Raw genomic sequence first — 27,803 nt, forward strand, 5'->3', positions numbered from 1 at the left:
AGTAAAAGGATTGAGGGGCCTATTACATACAGATTTACAGCCAGTAAGGAGAATTGGCCAGGAAATTGGCTCTTGTCCGATCCTAGATCATATTTTCCCTCAAATCCATTGGGCTGAATGCGCTGAGGGTTTCTTTTTCCTCCAATGCAATGTTCAATGGACAGTGGTGCTCCCCCGACGATATCCCCCTAAGGGGCAGCAGGCCTCCCGCGTTGGCGACGAGACGTCCCCCGGAGGATGTTCCGTTGGGGCCCGTTCTCAAGGCAAAGGATCCTCACCATCTTCCGGAGGTAGCCCCAGAGCCAAGCCCAGAGGAGCCTTTTTCTCCCATCTCTCACACAAAACACGACACGAAGTGCGCACTTTCTGGAGACTAATCACAAAGTGATGGGATAGGAAAGAAATTGGACGCCGGACAGCACAGAAATTGCACACACATCGACAATCCAACGGGATCCTTCCCGAATAATTAGAGTGGGAAATTACTTGACACCCGAGTTGAAATAAAATAGATTAAAGTTTGAAAGTGACCGTAATACGTCGGCACCGGGGCAGGAGCGTGGAGCTTCCTCTTCCCTAAAGCAGTAGACCCGCTGGCCTGCGTCGCCATGCTCACTAAACTAACTTATCACTTGTTCTCGAAGACTGGTCTTCGGAGAGACAAAAGATACTTTCTCACTAAATACTCGTCGCCGTAATATTCTTTGCAAAACACGTCCGTACTGGATGGCTGCTTCGCATGGAATCTTTTAAAAAAAAAATCATCGATTTCAAAAGTCTATATTTTCTCCTATTGGTTATAATTCTACCTTAAAAGCTAACATGGCGTTTAATTTATGAGTACTAGGTACCCTTTGTGGAACCTTCGCTGTACATTTTAAAATGACGTGCTAGAAGCACTGTCTCCTGTCTCTATCTTTGCTGATCTTTTAAAAGTTAAAAAATAAATTGTGTTAAACACAGGAAAAAGAGTAAAACCTGCATTTTTGTCATGGTGATTTTTATCTTTATCAATCGATTCGATTTCAAATATCTTTGTTCGTCCATGATCTTATTTCTAACAAAAGATGGATATTGTCTTATTTCTATATGCTAGGTACATTATATAAACCTTTAGCGCATTTTTGATTTGACATGCCATTTGCTAAGTATTTACTATGACGGTTTTAATTGATTCTTGGGATTTTAGTTTTCACATGAAAATTTTGTAAAACCTGCATTTCTTCTTGGATTTTTTGTACTTAAATCTAACAATTCAATTAATTGAAATTTGAGATTTCTTAAGCTATGCAAGCCATTGTGAGAAGGTATCGACCTCGAGGCAGCCTAGGACGAGGTGGCTGAATCAAATTCAGAATCTTGCCTTGGGATCGAACCCAAACATCTTCCTGAAGTAGCGGAGGATCGACAAGCGTGGGCTGCTAATTTGGATGTCATGGGCCCGCGACCCCAATAGAGATAAGCGGTTGAAAATTAATGAATAATACAGAATTTAACTACAGAAATGCTTCGGATTATAGTCAAAATAACAAAACCTGCCAGATTCCATTCAGGAACGTCTTCCCCGTAATTTAGACGTTTCTTCCATGTTCCCAAAATTGACCAAAAAGGCAGGCGGTAATATCACAAGTTTATTGTTTCTAAGCAAAAGCAATTAAAAGAACAACAAACTAAAATTAAAGACTTATTATTGCAAACTCTTTAAATATTGTTTTGTGGCCCTGAAAAGGGCCGTTTTTTGTTGGGTTAGAGGATTATCTACAGCATTTAACCTCCAAAACCGTACAGAGTGCGACCTTGGCGCTTGAGGGCATAGACAACGTCCATGGCAGTGACTGTCTTCCTCTTGGCGTGTTCAGTGTAAGTCACAGCATCACGGATAACATTCTCCAAAAAGACCTTGAGGACACCGCGGGTCTCCTCGTAGATCAGTCCAGAGATACGCTTCACGCCACCGCGACGAGCCAAACGACGGATGGCTGGCTTCGTGATGCCCTGGATGTTATCACGCAACACCTTCCTGTGCCTCTTTGCGCCTCCTTTACCAAGTCCCTTGCCTCCTTTTCCACGTCCAGTCATTATTTCTGATTGATTGCGTTAGCACGATGTACTTCCAAAGAGGGTTCAACACGAACTCATGCCGTTTGGTTCGAAAATTCGACTTTTGTTAACTAAACCACGCCCATTTTCAATAAATTTTCTATTTTTTTGTGTAAATTACATAAATTCAATGTACATTTTTACTAAAACAGAAAGGAAATACTTTTTATTAAAATATTTATTGCTTTCGAATAATAAATTCTATCAAAATTAATAAAATGTTACAATATCCCCCACTACTTGACAGAGAAATTTCCCCCTCCACGACCAAAAGCAATCGCATAAAAGGCCTGAAAACGCAGTAACAGAAAATTTTTTCTGTCAAACACTCACAGCGTTAGCATCGTCAGAGAATTTATAGAAAAATGGCCCGTACGAAGCAGACTGCCCGTAAATCAACTGGTGGAAAAGCTCCTCGCAAGCAGCTGGCCACCAAGGCTGCTCGCAAGAGTGCCCCAGCAACTGGCGGAGTCAAGAAACCCCATCGCTACCGCCCAGGAACAGTGGCTCTCCGTGAGATCCGTCGTTACCAGAAGAGCACAGAATTGCTCATCCGCAAGCTGCCCTTCCAGCGTCTCGTCCGTGAGATTGCTCAGGATTTCAAGACTGACTTGAGATTCCAGAGCTCTGCCGTGATGGCTCTCCAGGAGGCAAGTGAGGCTTACCTCGTTGGCTTGTTTGAGGACACGAACCTGTGTGCCATCCATGCCAAGCGTGTCACAATCATGCCCAAGGACATCCAGCTGGCTCGTCGTATTCGTGGGGAGCGTGCTTAAATTCCTTCAACCTCAAAAAACGGCCCTTTTCAGGGCCACAATTCTATATTATAAAGAGTTCACTTAAATCTGCTAGAACTTGAAATATTCTCATGAACAGAATTTGTTTAGAAAACTGCAGTGCACTGCACTCCAATCTCTAAAAATCGTTTTACATTTCATTTCTTATGGCACTGGCACACCTTTTCAGTTGAGTAAAATTCAATCGTTTGCAATTTCACCTCTTTCAAACTAAAATAAGATATGTTTATCTCTTTTCCTCAAATGAAATTGGAATTTCAATTTTCATTTGACAGAAAGAGATAAACATATCTTTTTTTAGTTTGAAAGAGTAAGAGGTGAAATTTCAATCAATTGAATTTTATTCAATTGAAAGGTGTGCCAACGCCATTAATATTGCTTTTGCCCGACGAATCCTTCCGTACTCAATTTTAGGTCAATTTTAAAGGCATAAAAATATACCGTCTGCCCAATTCTTATTACATGAGTCAAATTGTAAAGCACAATTTATCATAGGAAATTTAATAGTTCCGACAGCTCCAAGTAATTACCCCGAGATGTTATTTCTGGAACTCAGAATGTGAAAATTTGATAGTCATCGGACGCATGGGTAGCGAGATTCAATTTTTCCCAAAAATAAATACATGGGCAGCATAGGAAAAATGCATTTCTCCTAGAATGTCATTCTGAGTGGAATCGTCATTTCGTTTAATAATTCTGAACAAGCATTAAGTATATTACATTTCCTTTGCAATAAGTAAAAGTCACTTACATACATGACATTTTTCATGATTGTTGGAGAAGACATTCAAATCGAAACGCTATCGTGTCGTGCTCAGCGAGATCATTTTATCTTCCAGTCATTTAAGAATAATCAAAACTCTTTACGTAATGTATTTTGTGGCCCTCAAAAGGGCCGTTTTTCGTTGCAAATCAAAAGATTTACTTGGAGCTGGTGTACTTGGTGACGGCTTTGGTGCCTTCACTCACGGCGTGCTTGGCCAATTCACCGGGCAGCAGGAGACGCACGGCAGTCTGGATCTCGCGACTCGTGATGGTCGAGCGCTTGTTGTAATGGGCCAGACGAGAAGCCTCTGCAGCAATGCGCTCAAAAATATCATTCACGAAGCTGTTCATGATACTCATGGCTTTGCTGCTGATGCCAGTGTCAGGATGAACCTGCTTCAGCACTTTGTAGATGTAGATGGCATAGCTCTCCTTACGCTTGCGCTTCTTCTTCTTGTCCGTCTTCGAGATATTCTTTTGGGCTTTTCCAGCCTTCTTGGCAGCCTTTCCACTAGTCTTCGGGGCCATTGTAGATGAAGTATTCTCAGTGAATTCACAATCGATACTAAAAGCATTTGGTTCATTTTCACAGTATTTATGGACTTGGCAACCCTAAACATTTCAGGTCGGCTACTCACACATTCATGACTCACTCTATTGAACATCTGTTCATTCAATGGGAATAGCTACGAATGGAGGGGGAAATGAGTTAGTGTGCGAAAGGTGAGGCTTTACTTTTTCAGGCAACTAAACGCATAAATACTGAGAGTTAGTGTTGATTTTTTAATCCCTGCTGGAGTCCCTCAGGGGAGTTGTCTCTCTCCTACCCTTTTCAACATCTATACCCAAGATATCCCCGTGCCCGAGAAGTGTAATGTCGCCATGTTTGCTGATGACACGGCAGTGTACGTCAGCGACTTCACTTCCCGGGTACCCAGAGCGATTAAAGCCCTGGACAAGGGACTTGACCAAATTCATGACTATTTTTCCAAATGGAAAATCAAGACCAACGCCGCTAAAACGGAAGCCATTGTTTTTTGCCGCAAGGCAAAATCCAGGAAAAATATCATGAAGAGGTCAGTCTCTATAAATCGTCACGCGATAGATTGGAAAAAGTCAGTCAAATATTTAGGGGTCGATATTGACCAAAAATTAACCTTTTCTGGCCATATTAAGGCCGTCCATAAGAAGGCCAAGAATTCAGTGTGGTCCCTGATGCACTTGATTAATCCATGGTCAGCCCTCAGCAAAAAGAATAAATTACTTTTATATAAAGCCATAATCAGACCACAAATGACCTACGGGTCTATTGTTTGGAGACATGGGACTCCCTCATATCTCAAGAAACTCCAGATTGTGCAAAACAAGTGCATCAGAATGGCCCTACGTCTTCCCAGAGATACTCGGATAGAGGAGCTGCATCGAGTTGGTGACATTCCATTGCTCAAAAAATTCATTAGAAAATTAGGAAAGAATATTTTAAAGAAGTGCACTTTGCACAGAAACCCCCTAATCAATAGAATAAGGAGGGCCAAAAATGATTTAGGGCTGCCCAGGCTCGATTTAAGAGCATTGCCCAACTCTGTAAATATGTAAATGTGATATTAGATTTAAGGTAGTTTAAGGTAGTTTTAAGATAAAAATCACCATGACAAAAATGCAGGTTTTACTCTTTTTCCTGTGTTTAACACAATTTATTTTAACTTTTAAAAGATCAGCAAAGACAGATACAGTGCTTCTAGCACGTCATTTTAAAATGTACAACGAAGGTTCCACAAAGGGTACCTAGTACTCAGAAATTAAACCAAACCATGTTAGCTTTTAAGGTAGAATTATAACCAATAGGAGAAAATATAGACTTTTGAAATCGAAAATTGATTTTTTAATAGTCAATCGACTGCTCTTGCTGAGTGTATTTCGTGTGACATCAATCTACAGAATAATCATCTGAAATGTCTGGACGTGGAAAGGGAGGAAAAGTGAAGGGAAAGGCGAAGACTCGTTCCAATCGTGCTGGACTCCAGTTTCCCGTGGGACGTATCCATCGTCTCCTGCGAAAGGGAAATTACGCTGAGAGAGTCGGTGCTGGAGCTCCGGTTTACTTGGCTGCCGTCATGGAATATCTGGCTGCTGAAGTTCTTGAGTTGGCCGGCAATGCTGCCCGTGACAACAAGAAGACCAGGATCATTCCACGTCATCTTCAATTGGCCATCCGCAATGACGAGGAATTGAACAAATTGCTGTCCGGAGTCACAATTGCCCAAGGCGGTGTTCTGCCCAACATCCAGGCAGTTCTCCTGCCCAAGAAAACCGAGAAGAAGACATAAATTCCCTAATTGTCCAGGACATTCCAAACACATCAACAAAAACGCCCTTTTGAGGGCGACTAAATCCATTCATAAAGAGTTAATAAAAATCTTAAAATTCTATTGATTTATTATAAAGAACTTCCTAAGATTTGCAATTTCAGGCATTAATTAACGAATTTTGATTTAATGGGCTTATTTTATGTTAATCCTCATATGTGCCCTTTGAGGATCAAACCACACAACAAAGATCCATTTGGTTTAGATTATTTGAATGTATGAATTTATATAATATTTTTCAACCTGAGCTACCTCAATAATACTGAATTAGTAGAAGATTAATGTAACATTTAGTTTGAAGTCATTTTTACAATATTTCTTTTGTAAAAATATACAAATGACACATTTTTTACTATGAATTATCTAACAAAAAAAAAGAAATAATTTTCACATGAGCTCTTGGAGGCAGAATGTTAACTAATTTTTCCTGCACATAGAAAACTAATGTTTAAGTTATTATTAACATAATTTTGCATCATTATTTAAATATTTCCTCATTAACTTTTATTTTCCATTTTTTATAAATTTAAAATATATCGCGTTTTCTGGAAGAAATAAATATCTTCACAGCTAACGGAATTAAGAACGCATCGAAGTTGCAAAGGAATTTTTATCACTTTTATGTTTTCTCAATTTTTAGCACTTTTATAAAATTATAATGTGAAATGTATCTAGTTGTATTTAATTATCTGAAATGTTATAAATAAACTGATTTTTTCAACACAAAATGGTCGAATATATTGTTTGAAGAAGACCCTCAAATTGAATTCATGGTGAGGGTAATTTTTAACTTAAAAATACGTCAAATTCAGTTTATAAATCTAGTTTCTTCTAGTCTATCATTTCTGCAAATATATTTTATTATAATTTGGAAAAATTAAATCAAAAATTCGACAATTTAATTAGGGAAAATAAACAACATTTTCAAATGGTATTAGTTTTCGCCAATATTTATGAGTGACTTTGTCGTTGCAATTTTGTGATTATTTTCGAAAATATTAGAATAGGATGGATGTATTTTTATAATATATTTAATAGACATTTGGTCTTTCTATATGACTAAGTAGGGAGAAGTTAAATTTAGAATTAATTAAGTTTTTTTCAAAGTCTTGCAAATAGATGGAAAAATTGAGTGCAGATCAAAGCCAAATTCCGGTTCCAATAAATAGGTTACCTTTTCAAGTAAGGTAAAATGGGGTGTTTTCTGGTAATTTTCTTGAGATATTGTATAGAATTTCCATTCTATAAGATCTCTTAAAAATAAGAGACAAAAGACGGTTGGATTTTGAACATGTATGGAGGGAGAGAGAAGGAGGAAAAAGTGGTGAAAAAGATCAGCTGGAAAGAAAGTAGGGGAATGAGCGGTAACCAGTCTGAAAAGTTACGTAAGAAGACTTGATTTTGCAAAGAAACGTGAGGAGAGAAAGTTATAAGTTTATTTTGTGAATTATAAATTAAATATTAGTTCAAACTACAGAAAAATTTACGTGACGTAGAGTTAAACGTGTTCAGTGAAATCTAAGAGGAGAATACTTGTAAATAAAATAATTGGTGAAGGTGATAATTGTGTTTCACTGCCTCAGTGGATTTCGTGAAGGGCATTTGGCGGTCATCGAGGAAACGTCTTCTGGAAAATCCAGCCGCCTACGTTCCGGATCACTGTTGAAGACATTTACTAAAGGAATATATATTTCTAGGTACGTGAATATCACAAACGGTAGAAGGAAGCCCAAGAAACACACAGTCCCTGACAGATTTATAACACCACAATATATTTATAGGGAAACTGGGCAGGAAGAAGAGGGTATTAGATATCACAGAATCCTATCACAGAGAAATTATTGTTTACCACAGGTAATTCTCCACAGATATCTACCCAGAAATCGTATAGAATGGCAGAAGAGACATCCGTGGAAGTAGCCCCAGCAGTATCCCCATCCGGGAAGAAGGTTAAGGCCTCCAAAAGTGTCGGCCCAAAGAAACCTCGAGTGAAGCCAACGCACCCGAAGACATCTGAAATGGTTAACAATGCCATTAAAGATCTGAAGGAGCGTGGTGGATCATCCCTGCAGGCCATCAAAAAGTTTGTGACAGCCCACTACAAGGTTGATGCTGAGAAATTGGCCCCATTCATCAGACGCTACCTGAAATCCGCCGTGACAAGTGGAGCTCTGGTTCAGACCAAAGGAAAGGGAGCGTCTGGCTCATTCAAGTTGGCCGGATCAGCAAGAGGCGAAAAGTCAGCGACAAAGAAGCCCCGTGTGAAGAAAGCTTCTGGAGAGAAGAAAGTGAAGAAAGCTGCATCGCCCAAGAAGAAGGCAACTACTGCAACCAAGAAGGCAGTCGCAGCGAAGAAGCCAAGTGGTGAGAAAAAGAAGGCAGCTGCACCAAAGAAAACTGCAGTAAAGAAGTCTGCCCCCAAGCAGAAATCCACAAAGGCATCTTCGAAATCAGCAGGAACAAAGCCAAAAGTTCCCAAGCCGAAGAAGACTGGATCACCGAAGAAAGCTGCACCAAAGAAGACAGCAGCCAAGAAGAAGTAACTTTCTTCAACTTTCCATTACTTCTCTTCCCACATTGGGAAAAATAAATCAAACAGCCCTTTTTAGGGCTATCAAACTATTACATAAAGAGTTGAGCAAATCTTATCAGACAATACACATTAATATTAAAGCTTGAGAAGCAAATAGTATATTTTAAGATCACGACAAACGAATGATAATATTGTTACTAACCTTGATTAAATTCCCATCAGTTTCCCACTGAGTCATTTCTCGGCTTAAACCAAAGAACGGATTAGTCAATAACTAATTGATCCAATCATTATTTTAAGCCGACTAGATTGAGCATATTACAAACTGTAATTAATTTTGAAGACAGCAATTTTAATTTACATTCAATATTAAAAAAAAATTATTAAATATTTTTTTAATTTTTTCTAACTTTAGAGCAAAATACAGTTTTAGAAGGCCATAGGAAAAATTTCATTTTTGGGTCACGGGTGACCCAATCGTTCCTAAAGAGTTAAAAGGCTCCCGGAAAGGCCAAGAAATGCGCCAATCCGCACGTACTTGGAATATCGAAGTCAATTCATTTTAATTTGATATAGAAAGTTTCCGGACTTCTTGTGGCATTCTATGGCTCTCTTACCTAAACAGAAAGACGACTTGGTAAGATTGGTTCTTGGAATGGAGAACAATGAACATCCTATTGAGGCGGATTAGCTATCTAAATATCCAACCAAGGTATCCAAAATTTGAGTCAAATTCACCTCTAAATATCAATTCATTACTGATTATCGCTCAGCGAAAATGTCGTCGTTAAAAGGTAAAAAAAAAGAAAAGCATTTCGTAAATTACGACGTTATTTCTTTTAATGCAGCTTCTTTTCATAGCAATAAGTTTAAGATTATAGATAGAAATCTTTATGAATCGTTTTGGTCGCCCTCAAAAGGGCGGTTTTTGATGTGTTTGGAATGCCCTGGAGAATTAGGGAATTTATGTCTTCTTCTCGATTAAATGCGTTTTATAGAAAATAGTATAGTTATAGTAAATGCGTTTTATAGAATGACCGCCTGGAGGCGGTCTTACCCGTTAGAGGGTTAATTGCTTTGAGGGCCACAAATACATTTCATAAAGAGTTTTTGATAATTCCTGAAATTCTCTAAATATTTGTATCTGATCTGACTAGAATAATTCATTTGAAGCATTCTCTATTAGATTAAAATACAGTAGTCTCGCTATAGGCCATCGCTCTATAGTCCACAATTTATTGACCGTTGATTTCAAAAAACTGATTTTAAGTTAGGTTATGTTTTTTAGTATGCGACATGCATAATTATTTTAATATTTTTCGCAAACTTTATTAAGTACCCACCCGGCAAATTCTGCAGAATTCTGCAGAAATTCGTCAGATTTGAAAATATAACTGCCGAAAATTCTGCAGAATTTTGTTCTAAGGGTGGATCCGATCGTTGTATGAAAATTCTGCAGAATTTTCTGCAGAATTTCTACAGAAAATTTTATGAATTTTCGGCACTTTCCTCAAGATGTCGTTCTGTCAAAATGGACTTGGAATATTTTTTCTGAAATTATTTATCAACTTGGTAGAATTTATAATCACGATTTTCATGGTATATTTTATATAATAAATACTGCGAGGGCATGCTGTCTATAGAGAAGGATTAAATAGCAGTATTAAACAGACTCCCGACCGAAAATTCTGCATTTTTTTGATAAATTGTACAAGAATTTTCTTGAGAACAAAAAAAAAATTTTACGATGTGATTTTCAGCTGAGGCCTTTAAAATTATTTATTATTTATGAAAAAAATATTCTTTTCATTTCAATAAGTATATTTTCGTCAATTTTTCCAATAAAATGTATAAATTTGAAATAACCGTCTCTGAAGCAGCCATTAGGTAACGGGTGTGAGACTTTGCTTATTCGAGACAAATTTTGATAGCTTTGGTTATTTGCCGTTCCGATCGCTAATGCGGTTTTTGAATGATGCCCGTTAAAAAAGGAAGAAGAAGAAAAATTGCGGAATTGCAGAACGAAGTTTTGCTGGGTAGTTGTGATAGTTGTGATCCACAATGAAGAAAGCAAGGACAAGTACCACAATCGCAAAGAAAGTGGAAGCCGTCGAGCAATTTCAATACTAAAAATCGTTGATAATTTTAAAAAATTACATGGACTATAGTGCGACCCAAGTGTCAAATTTGAAACCAAATATGGACTATAGCGAGACTCTACTGTATATATACAAAGTTTGAAGTTACTTTTTCAGAACTTCAGGATGTGAAATAAAACTTTTGCTCAGTATCGCAACTATTAAGTATAAAAATTAATAAATGTTAAATCCCATTGATTTTTAGTGCTCAGTTATACGGGCTTCAGGCTTGCCTTCTCTAATTTCTTATCAATCAAGATTTAATGGAGAATTATAACTTAAAAAATCAATTAAAATTTTGGTTGCTATTTCGAATTTTGAAACCCTCGGGAACTGGGCTAAACCTTTAGGTCAGATGCCGGCATTACAGTAAATAGTCTGGGCTTTTTTAACTGCTTTTCGAAAAGCATTGAATATGTCAATGTGACCCCTTTATTGCTTTTGAATCTCTGGAACTCAGTGAACGCAGCGCCTCTAGTGTAGAAAATTTTTCGAACACTGAATTTAACCCTTTCAAACGATTGTGTCACAAGGTGACCCAAAAAACATTTTTCCTATCGGCCAGAACACTTATGATCCGATCCAGTTAGATTATGCTATAACCAGGAGAGGAATTCAAAGTAAAAAAAAAATATGAAACCCGCTAAGCGATAACCTTTCAAAATCTCAGCTAAAACTTCAAATTTCACCAAATCGGTTAAGAGCTAGTCGCTCCAGGATGGTTAAACTTTGATCGTGGAGAGACTGGCAGTTGAGTTTGATCTGTTGGAGCAGTAGTGGAAATTCGATACCATGGGATCTAGGATTACAAATATCGCAGTTTGGAAGCCAGGATAGTGAAGTTGTTTTTTCGGAGGTCGAGCAGTTAAAATACAAAAAACCAAAATTAGAAAGAACATTTTTTATTACCACATTTCAACCTTAAACTAACATTAAATTATAATCAATTCCTCCTACACACTGAGCGTGGAAAACTTCTCCGAGAGCAAGGCTTCCTGTGCCATATTAGCCTTCAAATCCTTTACTCTCATTTGGATTTGAGCTTGAGCTGTTTTCATCTTGAGTTTGTAGGAAGACTTCCCGGTTTGCTTATATCTCTTCCTTACATAATTTCTATATTTGACCCAGTCATGAATTTCCTGAGAAAATGGGTAGTGAGGTGTTCTGCGAATCTCAACTTTCGGCGCTGCATTTCCTTGGTCACTGTTGACTGATTGTCTGAGTGGAATACTCTTCTGCACGGCTGATGTTGATGCTAACGGTGTTTGGTTTGTTTCAGTCCTAAATCCAGAATTAATAGTCGGGGATGCGCTGAAATTCACCTGATGGGGTTGGGTGCTGTTTTCCAGCTGTGGATGACTAGCTTTGTAGGCACTACAATGAGAGCTGCCAAAGAGCCAGAAGTAGGCCAATATTGCCCCACGTTCTTCTGTTGTTTTGGCGTCGTCCATCAGATTTATGATATAGTTGGGGATCTGCATGACTTCTCCAAAATCAGGAGTTAGAGGCATGTTGGTGACACAATGAGAATTTCTGGTGGTCCTACTCCAACACTCCTTGGAGTTGATATTGGTTAAGCTTGAGCTCGACTTCGTTGTTTGCTTGGAAGCTTGATATAACACTGTTCTTCAATGAAGATCTTCAGTTTTCACTTTGTATAACTCGTCGCCTTACTGATAAAGCACTTCTATAAAACACTTCTGAACTTGCTGACTGACAAGAGCGGAATCTGTAGCATTTAGTACATTTTCAGGCCTTTTATGCACTCGCTTTGGACTGCGGCGGGGAAGTTTTCTATGCTCAGTGGAGGGGGAAGTTATTACAATTGATCAAATTATATTTATTGTAGCATAAATTTAAATATGGTTACAGTAAATATTAATTCTCTTTAGTTTTTCTGCTCGAACTACATAAAAAAAAGACTCAGAACAAGATTAATTTTTACTCAATTTAAAAACTGAGGAAACTGAGCAATGTATGGAACACTATCAAGTCATTTCAAGTGAAGCAGCCATCCAGTATGGATGTGTTTTACGAAGAATTAAGGCGACGAGTTATTTTGTGAGAAAGGTATCTGATATGTATGTGGGAATGAATTTGGAATTTGGAATGATTTCACTGGGAACGTAGTACCCGATCAGTAGAACAAATAATATTATAGAGTTCTGTTCAAGGGAGGAGACGTGATGAAGTTGCATAGTACTGAATTAAACCATTTATTAAATTAAAAGGAGAGTTTTCCCTCGATATCCCCCTTTCCCAAATCCTACATGGGGGCTCAACCGGGATGGGGGTAGAATATTGCTGGGAAAAATAAAAACGACGTGGAATTTTGAGGAGGCCGATAAAAAAATGTGTGGAGAAAAACGATGAAAAATTAATGAAAAGACGTGATATGAAGTAGAAGACGTAAAAAGAACAAGAAGTGAGAACGAAGAGTTACAAGAAGACGAAAGACCGTAACTGCGGAAGAGTTACGAAGACGAAAGACGGCAACTGCTGAAGAGTTACAAGAAGACGAAAGACGGTAACTGCTGAAGAGTTGCAAGAAGACGAAAGACGGTATCTACTGAAGAGGTACAAGAAGACGAAGGATAGTAACTGCTGAAGAGTTACAAGAAGACGAAAGACCGTAACTGCGGAAGAGTTACGAAGACGAAAGACGGCAACTGCTGAAGAGTTGCAAGAAGATGAAAGACGGTATCTGCTGAAGAGGTACAAGAAGACGAAGGATAGTAACGGCAAAAGAGTTACAAGAACACGAAAGACGATAACTGTAGAACGAATGACGAAAGATGAGAAGCTTTAAGGAATTGGTTACTTGCCTTACCAAGTGTGGACTTGTGAAAGAATGTGAGAAGAGAAATTTGCCTTGCAATGGGAAGAAAAAGGATCTTGCACGACGAATTGTGCAATACGACGAATTATTGGACTTTTTGACGAAGAAAGGACTTATCAATCAATGCGTGAAGAGAAATTTGTCTTGTCATGGAAAAGAAGAAGAGCTTGCACTGCGCATTGTGCAACATGATGAAGCTTTAATTGATTTCCAGAAGAGTGAACTAAAGATCAATAAAGAAAAGGGTGCCCCAAGGATGCTTCAAATGTTGGTTCAGGACAAGGATGAAGACGAAACTCCAAATATGGAAAATACGAAGGAAAAAATCTTTGATGATGACAATTGGATTATGCAGATTCGATGTGACGAATATGTGAATGATAAGGAGAAATTGGTTGATGAAGATGAAGCTAAAGATGTCTACGAAGAGTGTGAAGATGAAATTAATAAGACGGAAATGACGAAAAAAGACGACTCTGAAGATGAAAATTGGATCAAACTGATACCATGCGAAGAATATGAGTTTGAAGTAGTGCAAAAATTACATGCAGAAGTTGAAGACGAGATCGCCTCATGTTTACCAAAGAAGACGAGACCAAGAAAAAGAAGATGCGAGCGAAAGGACATCTCAAAGAAGATACTGAAGACGAAACAGCGAAAGAATGGAGAAACTTTGAATATTTCAAGAAGGAAGGATACAAGACAAGTAATCTACCGAAAGGACACAAGACCGTTAAACATTACCAAAATGGACAGAAGACGAAAGAAGAAGTGGGGAGTGATCTTTTCATGCTTGGGAATTGCTGTAACACCATGCAACGCTGGAGACTCAATGATTGCTCTTGATGATGATAAAAGTTTAATGAGGATTGACTCTGAAGTTGTCCGGGGGTCAACTTATTGTCAGGAAGGGCCGTGTGGGAATGAATTTGGAATTTGGAATGATTTCACTGGGAACGTAGTACCCGATCAGTAGAACAAATAGTATTATAGAGTTCTGTTCAAGGGAGGAGACGTGATGAAGTTGCATAGTACTGAATTAAACCATTTATTAAATTAAAAGGAGAGTTTTCCCTCGATATCCCCCTTTCCCAAATCCTATATGTATACATATAATGTCTATATTGTATATATAGGATAAGTAATTGTAAGGTTTTCGGTTTGTGAAGTGTATCACAAGAAGAAGAATAAAGTAAAGTATAAAGTCTTCGAGAATAAGTGGTGATAAGCTAATTTTGTGAATCAGTGGCGCAATAGGCAAGACCATTGGCTCTTGGGTGGATCGATTCTCTGGCTCGACTTACTGTTGTGAGTTCGAGTCCCGCGGTCCCGCCCGGTGCAAAAATCTCAATGTCTAATTTAGACAATTTTCATATGCAATAATACCGCAATATAATGCACCGCCTACGCCCAACAACTCCGGGAGCGGAAGAAACATCCACACAGCGGAGAAGGCGCTCCTGGGCGGTCTATAATGGACTTATCAGATTCTTCCAACACGGGATATGGACATTGTAAAAATGATTACCTTGTATTACAATATCTCGACACGATTAATAACACTACTGTGCAACAATTTTAAACTTTTTTTTTGTCCCTGGGTTCTCATGCTATTTTTTTCTATTGCTAGGGTCAAATGATTTACGAAAATACTTATAATTTTGATTTCATTTTGTTTTTGCGCCTGGAATCTAAGCAAAACCGTTTTTGCCGTTTTCTGATACTTAGGTAGCTATATCTCCGATTCTGCTGAACCGATTTATTTCTTTATATGGGAACATTTGTTCTCCTTTACATGCCTGATAATCCTTTGGACAGATGGAGTTCGTACAACTGACACCAGGGGAGCTGTAGTCTCATATATGTCAGAAAACATGGAAAAATCTAACTTTTTTGCTACTTTAATCTAAAATATCTCTAAAACTAGGACTGTCCCTAACAATCTGTTTTGTGGGTTTGATAGAGAACTTTATTAGTTACATTTTCATCCATGTGCAACTTTTCACTCACAAGGGAGGTCATCGAGTCATCAAATTTTGATTGGCTTCATATTAAGAACATAGACGGGAATGGGCATCATAAGGATTGTGTCATACTCAAAAAGTGCTAATTTTTTTTTCCCTTTAAGAAAAGCGTCCAGAATGATTGCATGCAAAACTGTATATGATAAATAAAATCCTAGAACCAACAGATGCAGCAGTGGCGCAGCGGGCAAGTTGACGATGTTTATAACACAAAGGTCTCGAGTTCGATTCTTGCTTAGCGTCGTTTTATTTTTTATTTATTTTTTTATTCATATATTTTTTTTTAATAATATACATTTATTTATCGTATTTTTATAATCACTGACCGTTTTGTTTTATCATTAATATAGCAATATTTGCTTTGCACTGTAATATACTCCTAATATGAATGTTTAACTAAAGTAGCGTTTTAAAAGCTCTTTTACGCCTATGCTGATTTTAATTTTTTTAAAGGAATAGAAATTAAGAATGCATCCTCATATGGCCTTATTTGTCCTAGATATACATAGCTATTAAATATTAAAACAGAGGACAATATTCACAATGAATTCAAACTTCAAACGAAAATAGAGCACTTTTAGCCAACTAGAGAAAACCTTCACAATTTTGGGTGTTAATATTTTTTTACCTATCGATTAGGCAATACAAACCCTTATTATAATATTTAATGCTTAAATATCGATAATATAGTGATTTTTGTATGCTATTTTAATTACTTAGATGTTATTATATTACTTTTATTTCATTAACAAAAATTTAAGTAATTTTTCTGATAACAGCAATGACTGATAATAAATTTTCACTAAAGAAAAGTAATTATTTTGAAGTATTGTTAGTTTTTATTTCGAAGAGTTTTGATTAAAAAAAATTCGAAGTATAAAAAATAATTAAAATCAATTTTCAATATGAAAATTTAAAAATTCGTCATTTTTTAGCTTAAAAAGTACTAATAGGGTAAGGGCAAGGCCTCATATTGGACAGCGTGCTTATAAGCATCAATGTTTCAAGTTTTAAGTGCGATATTTTCAATACCAATTGATATTTTTTGTTGTTACTCTCTTTTCAGAAAAATTATTAAGAAACTTGGCAAGTCTTTGTTTTCACAAAAATTAAGTTTAATACGTTTAAAAATAAATTGATATGTAGAGGTGAATTTGACTCAAATTTTGGATACCTTGGTTGGATATTTAGATAGCTAATCCGCCTCAATAGGATGTTCATTGTTCTCCATTCCAAGAACCAATCTTACCAAGTCGTCTTTCTGTTTAGGTAAGAGAGCCATAGAATGCCACAAGAAGTCCGGAAACTTTCTATATCAAATTAAAATGAATTGACTTCGGTATTCCAAGTACGTGCGGATTGGCGCATTTCTTGGCCTTTCCGGGAGCCTTTCAACCCTTTAGGAACGATTGGGTCACCCGTGACCCAAAAATGAAATTTTTCCTACGGCCTTCTAAAACTGTGTTTTGCTCTAAAGTTAGAAAAAATTACTCTTTTACTGACCCTCAATTTTTACCCTTTTCGTCCTTAAAGGGTTAGTAAGGCTTTGCTCACTACATCTCGTGCGTAGATGATGCTCCTTTGTTTCTCTGGGCATTTCAACACAATATTCAACAAGGAATATTTAATATTTTTTTAATATTGAATGTAAATTAAAATCTGCTGTCTCCAAAATTAATTATAGTGGTTTATAATATGCTCAATTTAGTCGGTTTAAAATAATGATTGGGATCAATTAGTTTCTGACTAATCCGTTCTTTGGCTTAACTCTTTCGCGTCATTAGGGTCATAAATGACCCCGGGGAAAAAACAATTTTTTTTTACTATTTGCATTAATTGAAATCTATCGGATTGTGCACGACATCATAATACAAGGATGTAAGATTCTTGCCTAATTTTCTCAAGACTCTAGATATTCAGGAAAAGAAAATATTTGAGATCAAAAATCACTAATTTCGAACTTTGTGAAATGACTTTTCTTTTTCAAATTTTTTTTATATTAATTTAGTTTTTTCAGCAAAAAGTTCTTTAGTAACACAAAATAGAATATCCAAAGATTGTATATTGCATATTTTGATATAATAAACTACTCTCAATTTTCCAGAAAAGCATGTAGAATTTTCCGGGTCATATATGACCCTGTGGTCGCCAAGGGTAACAGTGTTTTCGTCCCAAAGCTATAGCGAAATGTAGTTGGGACATTGTTTTTCTTCGTGAAATTCAGGTGGGACATCTTGCTCCTGGACATTTCATCTTATATCTGATGAATTATAACATATTTTGCAATATTTTAGAGTATTCTGCAAGCGTCTCATATTGTACAATTGTATTGTGTGTGAATAAATATGTGGATAAGTTTATTTTTGCCAAATACCACTCAAAATATTGTGACAGTGACTGTTCAAGGGATTTCCAGGAAGATTCCTTGAACACCAGGAGTACAGTTTTCATCAAAGCAATCCAGTTTGCCATGGTTTTGGCCAAATTAACAACTTCAAGCAAAAAAACTCTCAGAAAGCCCGTAATATAGATTTTGAAAATGGTATGTACACTTCCCTTGAGTACAACAGGGTCATATATGACCCGGAGTTTTTCCGAGTTTTCACGAAATGGAAAATTTTTTTCCTCACTGAACTATTATATTTGATCATAAAGCATTAGGAAAAACTCAATTTTACATGAATTCATCTGCTGAATAAAAGTGGGACGCGAAGCCGAGAAATGACTGTGGGAAACTGATGGGAATTTAATCAAGGTTAGTAACAATATTATCATTCGTTTGTCGTGATCTTAAAATATACTATTTGCTTTTCAAGCTTTAATATTAATGTGTATTGTCTGATAAGATTTACTCAACTCTTTATGTAATAGTTTGATAGCCCTAAAAAGGGCTGTTTGATTGATTTTTCCCAATGTGGGAAGAGAAGTAATGGAAAGTTGAAGAAAGTTACTTCTTCTTGGCTGCTGTCTTCTTTGGTGCAGCTTTCTTCGGTGATCCAGTCTTCTTCGGCTTGGGAACTTTTGGCTTTGTTCCTGCTGATTTCGAAGATGCCTTTGTGGATTTCTGCTTGGGGGCAGACTTCTTTACTGCAGCTTTCTTTGGTGCAGCTGCCTTCTTTTTCTCACCACTTGGCTTCTTCGCTGCGACTGCCTTCTTGGCTGCAGTAGTTGCTTTCTTCTTGGGCGATGCAGCCTTCTTCACTTTCTTCTCTCCAGAAGCTTTCTTCACACGGGGCTTCTTTGTCGCTGACTTTTCGCCTTTTGCTGATCCGGCCAACTTGAATGAGCCAGACGCTCCCTTTCCTTTGGTCTGAACCAGAGCTCCACTTGTCACGGCGGATTTCAGGTAGCGTCTGATGAACGGGGCCAATTTCTCAGCATCAACCTTGTAGTGGGCTGCCACAAACTTTTTGATGGCCTGCAGGGATGATCCACCACGCTCCTTCAGATCTTTAATGGCATTGTTAACCATTTCAGATGTCTTCGGGTGCGTTGGCTTCACTCGAGGTTTCTTTGGGCCAGCACTTTTGGAGGCCTTAGCCTTCTTCCCGGATGGGGATACTGCTGGGGCTACTTCCACGGATGTCTCTTCTGCCATTCTATACGATTTCTGGGTAGATATCTCAAGAAAATTACCAGAAAACACCACATTTTACCTTACTTGAAAAGGTAACCTATTTATTGGAACCGGAATTTGGCTTTGATCTGCACTCAATTTTTCCATCTATTTGCAAGACTTTGAAAAAAACTTATTTTTTTCTAAATTTAACTTCTCCATACTTAGTCATATAGAAAGACCAAATGTCTATTAAATATATTATAAAAATACATCCATCCTATTCTAATATTTTCGAAAATAATCACAAAATTGCAACGACAAAGTCACTCATAAATATTGGCGAAAACTAATACCATTTGAAAATGTTGTTTATTTTCCATAATTAAATTGTCGAATTTTTTATTTAACTTTTCCAAATTATAACAAAATATATTTTCAGAAATGATAGACTAGAAGAAACTAGATTTATAAACTGAATTTGACGTATTTTAAAGTTAAAAATTACCCTCACCATGAATTCAATTTGAGGGTCTTCTTCAAACAATATATTCGATCATTTTGTGTTGAAAAAATCACTTTATTTATAACATTTCAGATAATTAAATACAACTAGATACATTTCACATTATAATTTTATAAAAGTGCTAAAAATTGAGAAAACATAAAAGTGGTAAAAATACTTTTGCAACTTCGATGCGTTCTTAATTCCGTTAGTTGTTAAGATATTTATTTCTTCCAGAAAACGCGATATATTTTAAATTTATAAAAAATGGAAAATAAAAGTTAATGAGGAGATATTTAAATAATGATGCAACATTATGTTAATAATAACTTAAACATTAGTTTTCTATGTGCAGGAAAAATTAGGTGATATCCTGCCTCCAAGATCTCATGTGAAAATTATTTCTTTTTTTTTGTTAGATAATTCATAGTAAAAAATGTGTTATTTGTATATTTTTACAAAAGAAATATTGTAAAAATGACTTCAAACTAAATGTTACATTAATCTTCTACTAATTCAGTATTATTGAGGTAGCTCAGGTTGAAAAATATTATATAAATTCATACATTCAAATAATCTAAACCAAATGGATCTTTGTTGTGTGGTTTGATCCTCAAAGGGCACATATGAGGATTAACATAAAATAAGCCCATTAAATCAAAATTCGTTAATTAATGCCTGAAATTGCAAATCTTTGGAAGTTCTTTATAATAAATCAATACAATTTTAAGATTTCTATTAACTCTTTATGAATAGATTTAGTCGCCCTCAAAAGGGCGTTTTTGTTGATGTGTTTGGAATGTCCTGGACAATTAGGGAATTCATGTCTTCTTCTCGGTTTTCTTGGGCAGGAGAACTGCCTGGATGTTGGGCAGAACACCGCCTTGGGCAATTGTGACTCCGGACAGCAATTTGTTCAATTCCTCGTCATTGCGGATGGCCAATTGAAGATGACGTGGAATGATCCTGGTCTTCTTGTTGTCACGGGCAGCATTGCCGGCCAACTCAAGAACTTCAGCAGCCAGATATTCCATGACGGCAGCCAAGTAAACCGGAGCTCCAGCACCGACTCTCTCAGCGTAATTTCCCTTTCGCAGGAGACGATGGATACGTCCCACGGGAAACTGGAGTCCAGCACGATTGGAACGAGTCTTCGCCTTTCCCTTCACTTTTCCTCCCTTTCCACGTCCAGACATTTCAGATGATTATTCTGTAGATTGATGTCACACGAAATACACTCAGCAAGAGCAGTCGATTGACTATTAAAAAATCAACACTAACTCTCAGTATTTATGCGTTTAGTTGCCTGAAAAAGTAAAGCCTCACCTTTCGCACACTAACTCATTTCCCCCTCCATTCGTAGCTATTCCCATTGAATGAACAGATGTTCAATAGTGTGAGTCATGAATGTGTGAGTAGCCGACCTGAAATGTTTAGGGTTGCCAAGTCCATAAATACTGTGAAAATGAACCAAATGCTTTTAGTATCGATTGTGAATTCACTGAGAATACTTAATCTACAATGGCCCCGAAGACTAGTGGAAAGGCTGCCAAGAAGGCTGGAAAAGCCCAAAAGAATATCTCGAAGACGGACAAGAAGAAGAAGCGCAAGCGTAAGGAGAGCTATGCCATCTACATCTACAAAGTGCTGAAGCAGGTTCATCCTGACACTGGCATCAGCAGCAAAGCCATGAGTATCATGAACAGCTTCGTGAATGATATTTTTGAGCGTATTGCTGCAGAGGCTTCTCGTCTGGCCCATTACAACAAGCGCTCGACCATCACGAGTCGCGAGATCCAGACTGCCGTGCGTCTCCTGCTGCCCGGTGAATTGGCCAAGCACGCCGTGAGTGAAGGCACCAAAGCCGTCACCAAGTACACCAGCTCAAAGTAAATCTTTTGATTTGCAACGAAAAACGGCCCTTTTGAGGGCCACAAAATACATTTCATAAAGAGTTTTGATTATTCTTAAATGACTGGAATATAAAATGATCTCGCTGAGAACGACACGATAGCGTTTCGATTTGAATGTCTTCTCCAACAATCATGAAAAATGTCATGTATGTAAGTGACTTTTACTTATTGCAAAGGAAATGTAAATTAAAAATATACTTAAGAAATAATTAGAAAATATACTTAATGCTTGTTCAGAATTATTAAACGAAATGACGATTCCACTCAGAATGACATTCTAGGAGAAATGCATTTTTCCTATGCTGCCCGTGTATTTATTTTTGGGAAAAATTGAATCTCGCTACCCATGCGTCCGATGACTATCAAATTTTCACATTCTGAGTTCCAGAAATAACATCTCGGGGTAATTACTTGGAGCTGTCGGAACTATTAAATTTCCTATGATAAATTGTGCTTTACAATTTGACTCATGTAATAAGAATTGGGCAGACGGTATATTTTTATGCCTTTAAAATTGACCTGTTGAGTACGGAAGGATTCGTTGGACAAAAGCAATATTAAGAAAAATGTAAAACGATTTTGTGTGCTCTGCAGTTTTCTAAACAAATTCTGTTCATGAAAATATTTCAAGTTCTAGCAGATTTAAGTGAACTCTTTATAATATAGAATTGTGGCCCTGAAAAGGGCCGTTTTTTGAGGTTATAGGAAATTTAAGCACGCTCCCCACGAATACGACGAGCCAGCTGGATGTCCTTGGGCATGATTGTGACACGCTTGGCATGGATGGCACACAGGTTCGTGTCCTCAAACAAGCCAACGAGGTAAGCCTCACTTGCCTCCTGGAGAGCCATCACGGCAGAGCTCTGGAATCTCAAGTCAGTCTTGAAATCCTGAGCAATCTCACGGACGAGACGCTGGAAGGGCAGCTTGCGGATGAGCAATTCTGTGCTCTTCTGGTAACGACGGATCTCACGGAGAGCCACTGTTCCTGGGCGGTAGCGATGGGGTTTCTTGACTCCGCCAGTTGCTGGGGCACTCTTGCGAGCAGCCTTGGTGGCCAGCTGCTTGCGAGGAGCTTTTCCACCAGTTGATTTACGGGCAGTCTGCTTCGTACGGGCCATTTTTCTATAAATTCTCTGACGATGCTAACGCTGTGAGTGTTTGACAGAAAAAATTTTCTGTTACTGCGTTTTCAGGCCTTTTATGCGATTGCTTTTGGTCGTGGAGGGGGAAATTTCTCTGTCAAGTAGTGGGGGATATTGTAACATTTTATTAATTTTGATAGAATTTATTATTCGAAAGCAATAAATATTTTAATAAAAAGTATTTCCTTTCTGTTTTAGTAAAAATGTACATTGAATTTATGTAATTTACACAAAAAAAATAGAAAATTTATTGAAAATGGGCGTGGTTTAGTTAACAAAAGTCGAATTTTCGAACCAAACGACATGAGTTCGTGTTGAACCCTCTTTGGAAGTACATCGTGCTAACGCAATCAATCAGGAAAAATGACTGGACGTGGCAAAGGAGGCAAGGGACTTGGTAAAGGAGGCGCAAAGAGGCACAGGAAGGTGTTGCGTGACAACATCCAGGGCATCACGAAGCCAGCCATCCGTCGTTTGGCTCGTCGCGGTGGCGTGAAGCGTATCTCTGGACTGATCTACGAGGAGACCCGCGGTGTCCTCAAGGTCTTTTTGGAGAATGTTATCCGTGATGCTGTGACTTACACTGAACACGCCAAGAGGAAGACAGTCACTGCCATGGACGTTGTCTATGCCCTCAAGCGCCAAGGTCGCACTCTGTACGGTTTTGGAGGTTAAATGCTGTAGATAATCCTCTAACCCAACAAAAAACGGCCCTTTTCAGGGCCACAAAACAATATTTAAAGAGTTTGCAATAATAAGTCTTTAATTTTAGTTTATTCTTTTAATTGCTTTTGTTTAGAAACAATAATTTGGTCAATTTTGGGAACATGAAAGAAACGTCTAAATTACGGGGAAGACGTTCCTGAATGGAATCTGGTAGGTTTTGTTATTTTGACTATAATCCGAAGCATTTCTGTAGTTAAATTCTGTATTATTCATTCATTTTCAACCGCTTATCCCTATTGGGGTCGCGGGCCCATGACATCCAAATTAGCAGCCCACTTTTGTCGTTCCTCCGCCACTTCAGGAAGATGTTTGGGTTCGATCCCAAGGCAAGATTCTAAATTTGATTCAGCCACCTCGTCCTAGGCTGCCTCGAGGTCGATACCTTCTCACAATGACTTGCATAGCTTAAAAAATCTCAAATTTCAATTAATTGAATTGAGTTAAAGTATTGAGTATAAAAAGTATTAAATTCTTTTATAACAAAATTGAAAAGGCCGCATTTCGTTGCGCTTTTCTTTCAGAGAATTGCAAAGCAGACAAACATTCTAGGAAAACGCAAATTTCAACGGTTTCTTTTAATTGGAATGAAACGTCGAAGTAATCTTCTGAACATTTAACGACATTCAACTTTGCAATAAATAAAAAAGCTACTGTGATTTGGTTTTTCACTTCTTGCAAATAATGTATCATTAATGTTATTGTGATTAAGTTGGAGAAGACATTCAAATCGAAACGCTATCGTGTCGTTCTCAGCGAGATCATTTTATATTCCAGTCATTTAAGAATAATCAAAACTCTTTACGTAATGTATTTTGTGGCCCTCAAAAGGGCCGTTTTCCGTTGCAAATCAAAAGATTTACTTGGAGCTGGTGTACTTGGTGACGGCTTTGGTGCCTTCACTCACGGCGTGCTTGGCCAATTCACCGGGCAGCAGGAGACGCACGGCAGTCTGGATCTCGCGACTCGTGATGGTCGAGCGCTTGTTGTAATGGGCCAGACGAGAAGCCTCTGCAGCAATGCGCTCAAAAATATCATTCACGAAGCTGTTCATGATACTCATGGCTTTGCTGCTGATGCCAGTGTCAGGATGAACCTGCTTCAGCACTTTGTAGATGTAGATGGCATAGCTCTCCTTACGCTTGCGCTTCTTCTTCTTGTCCGTCTTCGAGATATTCTTTTGGGCTTTTCCAGCCTTCTTGGCAGCCTTTCCACTAGTCTTCGGGGCCATTGTAGATTAAGTATTCTCAGTGAATTCACAATCAATACTAAAAGCATTTGGTTCATTTTCACAGTATTTATGGACTTGGTAACCCTAAACATTTCAGGTCGGCTACTCACACATTCATGATTCACACTATTGAACATCTGTTCATTCAATGGGAATGACTACGAATGGAGGGGGAAATGAGTTAGTGTGCGAAAGGTGAGGCTTTACTTTTTCAGGCAACTAAACGCATAAATACTGAGAGTTAGTGTTGATTTTTTAATAGTCAATTGACTGCTCTTGCTGAGTGTATTTCGTGTGACATCAATCTACAGAATAATCATCTGAAATGTCTGGACGTGGAAAGGGAGGAAAAGTGAAGGGAAAGGCGAAGACTCGTTCCAATCGTGCTGGGCTCCAGTTTCCCGTGGGACGTATCCATCGTCTCCTGCGAAAGGGAAATTACGCTGAGAGAGTCGGTGCTGGAGCTCCGGTTTACTTGGCTGCCGTCATGGAATATCTGGCTGCTGAAGTTCTTGAGTTGGCCGGCAATGCTGCCCGTGACAACAAGAAGACCAGGATCATTCCACGTCATCTTCAATTGGCCATCCGCAATGACGAGGAATTGAACAAATTGCTGTCCGGAGTCACAATTGCCCAAGGCGGTGTTCTGCCCAACATCCAGGCAGTTCTCCTGCCCAAGAAGACCGAGAAGAAGACATAAATTCTCCAAATACCCGGGACATTCTAAAAGCATCAATAAAAACGCCCTTTTGAGGGCGACTAAATCTATTCATAAAGAGTTAATAGAAATCTTAAAATTGTATTGATTTATTATAAAGAACTTCCTAAGATTTGCAATTTCAGGGATTAATTAACAAATTTTGATTTAATAGGCTTATTATTTGTTAATCCAGATGGACAATAGCGTTACATTTCTATATTATCGTCTCTGCGAAGATTTGTTGTCAAAATCCATTTCCGGGAGTGGAAGCTGGAAGGCGAATCGAGGAATTAGGAGAAAGTACCTATGCTTTGCACGATCCCAAGCTTCATATCTCATGACTAAATTTTTCCTATTTACCTGTGCCCTTCCACAAGCCCAAAATGTTTCAATGATGTTTCACGCAACTAGTGGTTGTCATTGAAAAATGTTTCACCATCAGCATAACCTGACATTTCTAGTGCATTTTTGCTAACATAAAATTCGACTAACAAAAGTTTTATTGAGATGGAAGAGTGGTCAGTGTGTAGATTGTGTCTCCAATCGCGTGAAGAACCATTGAAATATGTTTCCGGAACTCTGCACAACTCTCTTCCGTACAGGAGCATTTACTTCACTGTGATTGGAATATCCCTGACTGACTACAAGTCTTTTCCCACACAAATTTGCACGAGATGCGAGGAGAACATGATCAATGCGTACTCCTTCAGGGAAAAATGCCTGGAGACAGAAGAGAAACTGAGGGAATTGGAGTCGTGGAATATGGTGATTCCTGAAGTTAACTTGGACATTGCTGGGAAATCTTTGGAGGAGAAAGTTCATGAGCTCCATGAGAGAGATGAAAATGTTGATTGTCTGGATGCTACTGAAGATTTTAGAAATGAGCAGGAGGCAGAGTTCAGAGAAGAGCAGGAAGCCCGTAAGATTCTCTGCAAACGCTGCAAATTGGTGTTCAGGGGATTTGAGACATTTAGAAAGCACAAATGTCGCAAAGAGAGAAAAATCCAGTCGATTAAGCCAAAGGAGACCAAACCCTGCAATATTTGCGGGAAGGAGATCAAGGGATCTCACTATGTGCAGCACATGGATTATCACAATGGGATCAAGCGCTATGAATGCGAATACTGTGGGGAGAAATTTTACTGGTGGACAGCCCGTCGGACGCACATCTACAAGGAACATCTGAAGAAGAAAGTCTGCAAGTGTCCCTACTGCCCAAAGGAATTCTACATCACTGGCCAGATGAATATCCACATAAAGCAATTGCATTCTGACAATCCAGACTATCAGTGTGAGAAGTGCGGGAAGGAATTTAAAGTGGAGAGATCATTGAAGAAGCATTTGCTGACCCATGTTGAGGGTGGAGTTTGTAACTATTGCGGTAAGATCTACAACAATCGCCTTCGATTGATCAAGCATCTGAAAATCCATGGGAATAGGGAGAAGGCAGATTGCCCAATCTGCTCAAAGACACTGAGAACTATTTCAATCCTGCGGAGTCATTTTAAGAAAATGCATCCAGACCAGATGCATCTCTTTCCAGGTCCAAAAATAAGCTAAAAGCGCATTCATTGATTTATGTATTTTGCATTTTATTCAATAAATTAATTTAATCATAAACCTTTGTAAAATATCTTTTTTTTTACAAAATTTAATAAATCCAAAACAAAAGTCACATGCAAAGCCCGCGAGTCCGCTCGCGCATCCACAAGTAACGTTGTGATTCAATAAAGCATACTTCTGTGCTCCGGTTCAAGAAAGTGAGTCTTCTCGAACTTCTCATTTCGTGCGTTTCAGGAATACCGATTCCTCTGGGTTATTGAGTGAGTTTATTGGTGAGAAATGAAGTGCTCTTGAACCAGTGAAAGCCATTCGCTATTTTCAAGCTATTCTGCATAGGAGCCCAGAATGATGCAGAAATTGGTCCAGAGCCATTGTTCATGGAAAGCAGGTTGATGGTGCACGTGCAATATTATAAAATTGTTAATAATTTAACAAAATATGACAATTGTGAACAAGATCACAGATTTTTCTCTTTATCTTTTTGTCTTTTAATTAGGTAATACTCCTATAGCAAACGTATTTTTTTTAATATAATAAAATCTTATTAATTAAAGCTACCGATTTTTTTTGCTTGTTTTTGCTAACGCACTCGGTCAATAGCTGACCATGGTAGGTAGGGTACACTTTTAGAAAAGTTTAGACATCATTACTAATGAAAATTAGTTGATCGGGTTATTATTATCAAATCTATTTAATAAGTTCTTATAATCCTAAAACATTTTACTCATAATAAATTTATTAGGGGAAAGTACTCCCCCTTGGAACGTTCATGCCTTCGAATAATGTGATTTTTCTTTTAGTTTTCCTAAGAGACTAACACATTTATATCAAATATTAGTTGGCTTATCATCAATTGTTGATAATTCCGTGATAATTTAGTGTAAATCTCTTACGAAAACCATAAG

The 27,803-nt window shown here is 37.9% G+C and overlaps 11 protein-coding genes across 11 annotated transcripts; 6 read left to right on the plus strand and 5 right to left on the minus strand.

Annotated features, from left to right (window-relative positions):
* Positions 1–1,727: 1,727 nt before the first annotated feature.
* LOC129808164 (histone H3-like) lies at positions 1,728–22,721 on the minus strand. The gene is made up of 2 exons (XM_055857931.1): positions 22,309–22,721; positions 1,728–2,084 (listed from the first exon to the last, which is right to left on the minus strand). The coding sequence occupies exons 1-2, from the start codon at positions 22,655–22,657 to the stop codon at positions 1,768–1,770; spliced, it is 666 nt and encodes a 221-aa protein (XP_055713906.1). The 5' UTR covers positions 22,658–22,721; the 3' UTR covers positions 1,728–1,767.
* On the plus strand, positions 2,394–23,396 carry LOC129808165 (histone H3-like). The gene is made up of 2 exons (XM_055857932.1): positions 2,394–2,814; positions 23,040–23,396. Exons 1-2 carry the CDS (start codon positions 2,466–2,468, stop codon positions 23,354–23,356), a joined length of 666 nt encoding a protein of 221 aa, XP_055713907.1. The 5' UTR covers positions 2,394–2,465; the 3' UTR covers positions 23,357–23,396.
* Positions 3,783–4,216, minus strand: LOC129808158 (histone H2B). The gene has a single exon (XM_055857923.1). It carries the CDS (start codon positions 4,188–4,190, stop codon positions 3,819–3,821), a length of 372 nt encoding a protein of 123 aa, XP_055713898.1. The 5' UTR covers positions 4,191–4,216; the 3' UTR covers positions 3,783–3,818.
* Positions 5,609–6,205, plus strand: LOC129808163 (histone H2A). Its single transcript, XM_055857929.1, has one exon. The coding sequence runs from the start codon at positions 5,615–5,617 to the stop codon at positions 5,987–5,989; it is 375 nt and encodes a 124-aa protein (XP_055713904.1). The 5' UTR covers positions 5,609–5,614; the 3' UTR covers positions 5,990–6,205.
* On the plus strand, positions 7,901–8,647 carry LOC129808152 (histone H1-II-like). Its single transcript, XM_055857915.1, has one exon. The coding sequence runs from the start codon at positions 7,921–7,923 to the stop codon at positions 8,569–8,571; it is 651 nt and encodes a 216-aa protein (XP_055713890.1). The 5' UTR covers positions 7,901–7,920; the 3' UTR covers positions 8,572–8,647.
* LOC129808151 (histone H1-II-like) lies at positions 18,434–19,190 on the minus strand. Its single transcript, XM_055857913.1, has one exon. The coding sequence runs from the start codon at positions 19,158–19,160 to the stop codon at positions 18,510–18,512; it is 651 nt and encodes a 216-aa protein (XP_055713888.1). The 5' UTR covers positions 19,161–19,190; the 3' UTR covers positions 18,434–18,509.
* Positions 20,445–20,899, minus strand: LOC129808156 (histone H2A). Its single transcript, XM_055857919.1, has one exon. It carries the CDS (start codon positions 20,817–20,819, stop codon positions 20,445–20,447), a length of 375 nt encoding a protein of 124 aa, XP_055713894.1. The 5' UTR covers positions 20,820–20,899.
* Positions 21,094–21,608, plus strand: LOC129808160 (histone H2B). Its single transcript, XM_055857925.1, has one exon. The coding sequence runs from the start codon at positions 21,145–21,147 to the stop codon at positions 21,514–21,516; it is 372 nt and encodes a 123-aa protein (XP_055713900.1). The 5' UTR covers positions 21,094–21,144; the 3' UTR covers positions 21,517–21,608.
* Positions 23,397–24,247: 851 nt separating the features above from the next.
* Positions 24,248–24,666, minus strand: LOC129808159 (histone H2B). Its single transcript, XM_055857924.1, has one exon. It carries the CDS (start codon positions 24,633–24,635, stop codon positions 24,264–24,266), a length of 372 nt encoding a protein of 123 aa, XP_055713899.1. The 5' UTR covers positions 24,636–24,666; the 3' UTR covers positions 24,248–24,263.
* Positions 24,667–24,888: 222 nt separating this feature from the next.
* On the plus strand, positions 24,889–25,374 carry LOC129808157 (histone H2A). Its single transcript, XM_055857920.1, has one exon. It carries the CDS (start codon positions 24,961–24,963, stop codon positions 25,333–25,335), a length of 375 nt encoding a protein of 124 aa, XP_055713895.1. The 5' UTR covers positions 24,889–24,960; the 3' UTR covers positions 25,336–25,374.
* Positions 25,375–25,720: 346 nt separating this feature from the next.
* LOC129808143 (putative zinc finger protein 730) lies at positions 25,721–26,957 on the plus strand. The gene has a single exon (XM_055857900.1). The coding sequence runs from the start codon at positions 25,843–25,845 to the stop codon at positions 26,893–26,895; it is 1,053 nt and encodes a 350-aa protein (XP_055713875.1). The 5' UTR covers positions 25,721–25,842; the 3' UTR covers positions 26,896–26,957.
* The last annotated feature ends 846 nt before the right edge of the window (positions 26,958–27,803 follow it).

This window comes from Phlebotomus papatasi, chromosome 3, assembly GCF_024763615.1.
Source record: "Phlebotomus papatasi isolate M1 chromosome 3, Ppap_2.1, whole genome shotgun sequence".
NCBI classification, from domain to species: domain Eukaryota; kingdom Metazoa; phylum Arthropoda; class Insecta; order Diptera; family Psychodidae; genus Phlebotomus; species Phlebotomus papatasi.